Source organism: Anastrepha obliqua, chromosome 4 (genome assembly GCF_027943255.1).
Source record: "Anastrepha obliqua isolate idAnaObli1 chromosome 4, idAnaObli1_1.0, whole genome shotgun sequence".
NCBI lineage: Eukaryota > Metazoa > Arthropoda > Insecta > Diptera > Tephritidae > Anastrepha > Anastrepha obliqua.
This window is the reverse complement of record NC_072895.1, coordinates 50,650,024-50,659,078: the sequence shown is the minus strand read 5'-3', so window position 1 is coordinate 50,659,078 and position 9,055 is coordinate 50,650,024. Positions and strand designations below refer to the sequence as shown.

Genomic DNA, 9,055 nt, shown 5'->3' with positions numbered 1-9,055 from the left:
CGTTTATTGCAAACTTAATTTACTTCACATATTTAGAACCTGTTATGATAAGATATTTTTTTACCTATAGATTTTCTTAGCTAAATAAGTGCACTTAAATTTTAGGTACTCCTGCCTATGTTTGCCTGCTCATTTTGTCTTTAGCTGCCATAAAAATACAGTAACAAGAAAAACATGATGAAACTAAGTGTCGCAAAATAATGTTAAACAATATTAAAATGTAACAAACACCGTTAAAATGTAAGTTAATTAAGCAATTTGCCGTTTTCACAATGGCCTATTTACACTCATAACTTGTTTTGTTTGAATGAGTGGAGTTTTTAGCGATAATGGTGATGATTCTAAGAATCCCACTTCAATCCATGTTTCAACCAAAAAAATTTTTTTTTTCATATATTTCTTGTCATATTCATCAATCAAATAAATCGTCATCATTATTACAATCTTTTATGTTAATTTTAGAATCAAAATTCCATCTCAAAATGCTCCCCTAATTATATTCGAAGGCTTCAAAACCGACGCCATCGGAATTCTCGCCGCGACGTAATCCATTTATGCCAAAGAGTTCTATTTGTTGCGGTTGAATTTGACGATAGCCTTCACCCTGTTCGTAATCGGCATTTGCGTGCACATTGGCGTAACCGCCAAAACGTTTCTGTCCCTCATGATAGGCTGCAATATCGCCATTATCATGCTTCGGCCACATACACTCACAACCCGAGGGAACAATACGTATTTCCGATTCCCAACATTCGTCATTGGATGACTTATTGCGTCGTATCAGATGGATGGTGCGATTCAGCTGGATGCAAGAGAAGCCCGCCTCTGAACAAATCTGTGAGAAATGAGAGCAAAGCAAATCAACAGGATATAATTTCATAGAGATTAGTCAATCATGCAGTTTTTTAATTACCCGATTCTTTCTGAACTCGTAGCTGTGCGCCGGCGTATAATGTGCGCAGGTCACTTCGATATAGTGGCTCGGGCGATACTCATAACCGGATGTTTCCAGCGGAATTGCAATGCGTTTTGTGGGACAGAGCGATTGGTAAGTGATCTGTGTGTCAAAGTGTGAGAACTTTATAAAAATTTATTTATAATTTTTGTTTTTATCGTTAACACACCGATTTGGTAAGATCCGGTTTATGACGCGCCATGCGCTTGCGCACATTTTGTATGCCATAAGGCAGATCCAAATCAAGTTCCTCCTCATCCGTAGAAAGTGCTGAGTCCACATTCGGTATAGTTGGCGCGGAGCGTCGCAGAAGCTTCGTTTGATGAAAAAGTTTGGCGCTGAAACACATACGTTTAAGTGAATATGAAAAGAACAAAAAAAAAAAAAAAACGGGAGGTAACACCCAATAATCCACTTACTTTTGATTCTGCTGTGCATTCTGGAAACCTCTAAATATTTCACTCAATTCAGATTTCATCTTTGCGGCCGTTGTATCTGCTTCAACTTCGCCTACTCGTCGCATGTCCATTGTTGCTGATTTCTGCTTAGTGTCCGCTTCCTTTGCGCTATTTATCATGTGTGGTTCAGCTGCGTTTATGAGTCTGTTTTGTAGTTGTTGGTGGCGCTGCTGTTGCAAGTTGTTATTGTATTCAAAGTTGTTGTTGTTATTTGAAGTGCAAGTCGCTACTCCATTGTTATCGTAAAATTTGTTTGTGAAGCGATTCTGCTCATATCGGTCGTTCTGCAATTCCTGTTGTTGTTGCCTCAGTCGTTGGCGTGCGGCTAAAAACGTATTGCTATTCATGTCATCACTACCACGTTCATCCATTGGGTGGTTTACAGCAACTACTCTCGAAATGTAGAGTGAGGTAGACACAGTGACTAGTAGGATCTGTGAAGTAAAGTTGGAGAGCCACATAAGGTTGTTATTTTTACATTTTCTTTCTAATCATTTAGTAGTTAAAAATGTAGTAAAAAATATAAAAAATATTAAGAGAATAAAGTATGGATTGTTGTTGTAAAATACCTATTAAGCCCTGCCTGTTTCAACAGCACCCCCAAGCCTAGTCAAAGAGACTATTTAATGGTGCCAACTAAATGCGCTGTTTTGATGGTGCTGTTATTGCTGTAACATCATAAAATGTTCGCTATGGATCTTTGGGGAATGCTGCTGAAGTGATAGTCTTGAGCTGGATAAAAATCCGGTTGATCTGATTGCATGAAACCAACTGTCGTGGTCGGATGCGAGGGAATTCCTTCGTGAGTTAGTGCAAGTGGGCATTTCCATAGTTGGTGAGTATCATGCGTGGTTCCCTTATATGCTAGACATTATTTGGGTTTATCGAATATTTTTACTAGATAAGTATCAGTCAAAAATGTTTCAATTTAAATAACGTAGTTGTGCCAGTGTTTCGTGGGTCTCACGAGTCAACTCGCGAGTCTTGATCTCCAATAACGGTCTTGGTCTCCGTGGGGTGAGAGTTGATAAGGGAGTAAATTGAATTTCGATACATGCCATTTATTGCCTGTTTGGTCCAGTAAGTATGCACACGTCCATCTATCCATATTGCTGAACCTCATTTTTGAGCTCCAAGTAAAGGCTAAAGAAGTGTATACGAGCCAATTCAGCATTCAGCAGGCGTCTGCTGGGATGGCTCATGCGTCAAGAACTAAACAGAAATTGTTTACTGACCAATAAACTGACAGCACAAAAGACTCTTTATGTAAGTAGTGTTTGAGCGAATGAAAAGGAATGCCGTTTCAATGATCTCATGTGGTTTTAGGCCAGCGAAACTCACTATTTTTTGTCGTCCAAGAAAGCAAATATATTAATTTTTTGATAAGCCAAGACCTACCGGAAAAGTAGACGCTGAATGCACTAGGCTACCTTGTTAGTACTAACAGAGCAAAGAGAAAATTAGGGTAGGAAATGCCCACTGGAGGAGAATTTAGTTAACTTATGTTCTTGAGTTAGGAATAGTCTGTGCGCGCAGTCTGTCAGGCGTTTGACCGAGATTTTCCTCCTAATGTGGGGAGCGTGTCTTGATGTTGATTTACAAATAGAGAAGTCTACAGTTTTATGCCGCTTTCGAAAGAGCATATGTACTAGGTTGCTCCATATGTTTTGCGCTTCGATAAGAGAGCGTGTTCTTACTAGCTTAAATTTTCTTTGCTTTTGTTATGTTGGTACAGTCTTTATATGAAAGTAAGTGAAGTTTCATTTTAATCTGTCAATTCATTTTTTGTTAACAAGCCATTTAGTATTGACATGTGACAGTGTTTTCTACAACGGAAAAATATCAAGTCAGATGGGTTAATGAATTCAAACGTGGTCGTATAAGCCTTCAAGCTAGAAATCGTAGAAAAAATACTGGATATCGTATTGGGAAATCGTCGAGTGACTGAAAGAGATGTAGTAAAAGCTCATTGGGCAGTGTAAGCAATATTTTGACTGAAGTATTGGGTTTCAGAAAGCATTTGTCCGCATTCGCTAACAATGGAACAATAAAAACATTTGAATGCGACTTTCTCAGCAAAACTTAGAGTATTTTCGAAAGGATAAAGTGGATTTTGTGCGTCGATTCATCACTATGGATCAGTCTTGGGTATAGGTATTACCATGATGCTAAACCAAAATAAGAGGCTAAAGTGTGGTTTGAGCCTGGTTCTGCAGTTCCGAAACAAGTTCATGCTCAGAAATCGGTCGCATTAGTTTTTTGGGATGCGAAAGATATTTTGTTTATGGATTACTTGGAAACTGCTTATTATATTAGCATTGAATATTATTGTAAACTTTTAGACTAACTGAAGAAAAAAATCCGAGTAAAAAAAGACCCAGTTTGCAAAAGAAAAAAATCCTTTTTCATCAGGGCAATTCTCTGTGCCACAAAAACATTTTGACAATGGTTAAGTCTATGAATTAAACTTCGAATTATTAGAGCATCCACCAGATTAGGCGCCAAGCGGCTTCCATCTGTTCCAGACCTAATAGAAATCTTGCGTGGATAGCGTTTTACATGAAATGATGAAGTCATAACAGCTGTGGAAGTAAATTTTGGAGCCCGTCGAAATTCTTACTTCAGGGAATCCTGTTGGAAGAAGAGACTACTCTGAACAATAAAGTGTATTTCAAACCATAAAATTGTGTTTTTCTTATTGAACCGCATGACTTTTACATCCTATACAACCTAGTATTTTCATACAAGAAATACTCTTTAAAGATTGCAAATGTCTTCCGGGGTTCTGTTATTAAAAAAAACGTTTCCTATTAATTGACGGTTTAAGTACACAGTGCTAATTAAATCTAGGACAAATCGAATGGTACACAAGCAAAAACCCACTTGGGCACGGAGGCAAACTCAAGAAAATTATATTAAACAGAAGAGCGAGTATTCATCTTTACAGAGTCAAGAAATTATAAATTAGAAGATTAAGATTGATTAAAAAAATTTTCAAAAAAGTACAACTTCTTATAGTGAACTTGTGGAATAGTTAGTTTGAAAAGTTACAATCCTAAAAATCAATTTAGCTTGTGAATTTAAGAGAAAAAGCGCCAAAAATGCATGAGCAAAATAAAGTTGAGATTTAAACAAGCAGAACAATCATAATAACAAGCATAAATGCTTATAGCGCATAAGCACATGAATATATACAAATATATGAAAGTATGTATCTAAATATATATGTATATGTATGTATTTATTACTCCCTAGTTGACTGATTTGTTGAAATATTTTCCCAAAATCGGATTACAATTTCCCGTCGAGCAAATAATAGCAAGTGAAAGAAAGCAAAATTATTTACGTATCAACACACACTCATACATTCTAACATAATAAAAGTATATATATAAAATTTTGTTAGTGAAGCAAAGCTTTCCCACTTATGGCAGACAGGGCGTATGAGTGACAAAGTGTGAATTTATTTATGCCTGATGTGAACACAAAAGTGGCTTAAATTTCATCCAAGCCATCAGATATCCAATACAAAAACTTTGCCAATACGCTTGTAATCCATGATTAAATATGTAAAAGCGGTCAAATCTTATAACCAGCCACGGAAGGATTATGTGCATGTGTGTATGTGGACACCTCAACTTATTCTTTATGTACGCATAAAATATTGATGCAGAGGTATGAAAGTGTGGCATAGTAAGAAAACAGTTGCTATTTTCTCTTGAAAATAATACTTAGCAAAAAGTGCCAAAGTGTCGAAGATTTAGGTTTTGTTGAATAGTTCTCGCATGTGTGCAGACTTATTGCACGTACGCCCAGATCAAAATCTAAAAATCTTCTGGAATGTATGAATGTACATGCGTACGCTTAAGCCTTCTTTGCACACATAAAGAGATTTGTATGTATATACTCACAAACAAGACTATTGTTTTCAACTTTTTTTCGAAAGTTTGCTGAGCAAAGGCGTTTAGTATATGCAGTTGAATTGTAGTTGTGGTGTTTGTGTGCTATTTTGGATTTGCTTGAGTGACTAAGTAAACGCTTGCGGCGCTTGTGAATTGCATTATTTATTTAGAACCATTTTGAATTACTGTAGTCTATCGAAAGAGGAGAAAGGTATAAAAATGGGGCTCTGAATTTGACTAGTTTGTAAAACCAGTAATTGCCTACCGTAGCCGAATGGGTAGTTGAGTGACTACAATTCAAAAGTGCGCAGGTTCGAAACGCCAATTGATAGAAAACGTTTTTTTTTTAAATAGCGGTCATCCTTTGGCAATCATTGGCAAACCTCCGAGTGTGTTTCTCGCATGAAAAAGCTCTTCAGAAAAAACTATCTGCCGTTCGGAGTCTGCTTAAAACTGTAAATCCCTCCGATTTTGGAAAATATCAAGACACCCACAACAAACAGGAGGAGGAGCTCGGCCACCCAATAAAGGGAGTAAGCCCCAATTATATGTATATGCTTATATACATATGTCCTGTGGATGTTATGTAGTTGGTCTATGATATAGGTAAGCGGGTATGAGGATACCATCTATTCGAGAGTGGAATCAGTGGTGAACTTAACATAACGTGGGTGCCGTAAAGAAGTCTTATTTATGCTCAACGTCTTTTGGTGAAAGAAAACCAAAAGAACAAAGAAATGCCAACATGAATAAATACACCTTGGAAGGGACAGAAATTGAGTTCTCACGGAATTATAATATTTTGGCGAACTAGAGCCAACTAAAGCTCACACTTCAGGATTATAAGTTTACAATATGTTTACAATACAATAAGTTTACAAAAGCTCTCTATACCTGTCTATCAAAGCTGACGACCCGCCACATAAAGGACAAAAATAAATATATGTGTATCGGAGAATTCGAAGTTTATTGTATTATATAAGATTTATTTTAGTTAATATAAGATATACGATTTTAGACACATGCTTAGTTTAGCAGACTCATGTTAAAAAGAACGGATAACATTTTTCTAGAATACTTTAACCCTCCAACTACTCAATAGATAGGTCTTCTTGACTATTTTGTGGAAAAGGGCAAAAAATACTCACAAGAGAGGGATACAACGGGCTAAATTATGTCTTAAAAATATTTGTAAAAAAACTGTTATAAATCTCTTATTACACTAGCCTCAAAATTCAACTTAAACGTCAGAAATAAGCCCAAACGGAAAATAATATAACTTACATATACGAGTATGAACATATATATGTAAATATATGTATTTCGTTAGAGTGTATTGAAAAAATTGTTCTGGTAAAATTTAGATGTCAACTAGATCCGGCGTGTATTGACACGGTTTAAGAATATTTTTTGCTGTTGAATTCCATTTGTCCATTGAAAGCCTTCGTATTGTAAGAAATGAAAAAAAACATCACCATTTAATATGATTTGGATTTTAGTATCAAAATACATATCTCAATCCGACCCTAGATCAATTTTTTATTTGTTTGAGAAGAAATAGTTTTATTAACTTAGCCACTCTATATTTTTAATAAGAGACAAGCCGATCATAAAAAGGAATGTAATATTTTTCAAATAAAAAGCAACCTAAAGCCTCAGAAAACTTATCTACCTATCAGTAAATTTTTTGAATTTTTTGAAATCTGCCCTGATAGTGCTTATCCTTTCTTTAATTTTACCGGGTGTGATTTTCAGATTCTAGGTGGCGCTTTACGTGAAATTGATTGGAAAGTGTCTTTCGACCATATTGAAGTTGAGAGTGTTTTAAATATTTAGCACTTTAGTGCCAGATCTTTGTTCTAAAAATGTATCAATTTGTAAGCGTGTAAATGATAAGATTCCTTGCTGCACGAAAGAACTCAAACATGACAAACAGGTTTCAAAGCTGGGAAAATGGGTTCCGCATAGACTTTCCGTCGCCAACCTTCAGCAGAGAGTTAATGTGTGTTCTCAGCTGCTGCAATGGTTTGAGGATGAAAGTTTTTTGAACCGTATCGTTGCTTGTGATGAAAAATGGGTCCTTTACAATAATCCTGTTCGCAAACGCCAATGGTTAGATAAAGATGAAACCTAGAGATGACCTTCACCCCAAGAAGATTCTCCTGTCTATTGGGTGGGATATGGCCGATATTGTTTATTATGAACTTCTGGAAGCAAACCAGACGATAACTGCTCATTATTATTCCCATCAGCTATCAAACCTGAATGTGGCACTTAACAAAAATCAACCGTCTTTGGTCAATAGACGCAAAGTTTTGTTTCACCACGACAACGCAAGATCTCATACCGCAAAGCAAACTGAACGAACTCGGATGGGAGCTAATACCACATCCATCATTCTCTCCGGATATTGCACCTTGTGATTATCACCTTTTTCGTGGACTTCAATCCCATATGAGTAACAAGAACTACACCTCAAAAGAAGCTATAAAAAGGGATATAGAAGCGTATTTCGGCTTCAAGGACAAACATTTTTTTGAGCAGGGAATTAAAAATTTGCCTAAACGTTGGGAAGACATTGTAAATAATGAAGGAAAATATTTTATTGATTAATAAATACTTTAAACATTTTTTTTATTAATTTAAAAAAAACACCTTTAAAAAACGCTCGAACTTATGGACTGACCTGATACTAATACTGTTTTTTATTTGCTGATCTTTCTTCATCTAACATCGTGTCTGATGAACATCTTTAAGAAGAACATTTGGCAGACATTCGCTAAAATTTTTCGAGGAAGAATTTGACTCGATCTACACAGACTTCTCCAAAATCTGCGGTAAAATCTCGCATACGATTTTGGTTACTAAATTTGCATTCCTAGGCGAATTTGACTGCCCGACTCTTCTAGAAAGAATACAATTTAATGTTCTTTGCAGAAATTTTCCTCGTTTTAAAATTTTTCGCCTTCAAACTTTAGATCTTTGTCTGACTTTAACCTTCGGTAGACACACTGGGGTGTGAGCCACAATACAAAGGGTTCGATTGGTTGTGGTTTGTTTATTTCTAACATTTGGATATATAATAATAACTCTTAGCTGTACTTTGTAACGCCGATTTTACTCTTTTTGTTTCTTTTTTCCTTTTTTTACTCTTGAAATTCATGCAGTCGTTTCTCAGTAGTTACTACGCACCGAATTCATGCCAAGCTACAAAAGTAATTGGGTGAAATTAACCCCAGTGTGTAGTTCGCGTACTCTTCTCCATATACATTCAAGGTCCAAATAAAGTGTACAGCATATATTGACAAGTCTAGGAGGCGGATTTCTACACCACATTGCCATTGTTGCTCTAAATGAAAATCCATCGTTATATACTAAAAATGGAACCAAAAATATAAAAATGTTTACCTTTGACAAAATTGAGCTAGATAGGTATATACTGCCAGCGTCAAAGAAAAGTGTGCACCACATAATGATGAGTTTTGACTACTTATTTATTTTTTTAATTTTAATTAATTTTATACAAAACTATAGTTCATAAATACTAACACAAAAGCCCTCCCTTTAGACCGCAAAGAGTTTTGATTAATATTTTCTTTATGTGAATAAAATCCAAGCATGTTTTTATACTATCCGATATCTTTAAATGAATTAAATTTAACAATTCATTTAAAATTTATTTTATTTAAATACTTACAAAAAAAGTGTAAATAAAATATGTACAGGCGCATTTACAGTGA

General features: G+C 35.7%; 1 protein-coding gene across 1 annotated transcript; it reads right to left on the bottom strand.

The window, feature by feature from the left end:
• Nucleotides 1-284: 284 nt before the first annotated feature.
• On the bottom strand, nucleotides 285-1,784 carry LOC129244134 (uncharacterized). Its single transcript, XM_054881750.1, has 4 exons — nucleotides 1,375-1,784; nucleotides 1,125-1,293; nucleotides 914-1,057; nucleotides 285-835 (listed from the first exon to the last, which is right to left on the bottom strand). Exons 1-4 carry the CDS (start codon nucleotides 1,782-1,784, stop codon nucleotides 491-493), a joined length of 1,068 nt encoding a protein of 355 aa, XP_054737725.1. The 3' UTR covers nucleotides 285-490.
• Between the last annotated feature and the right edge of the window lie 7,271 nt (nucleotides 1,785-9,055).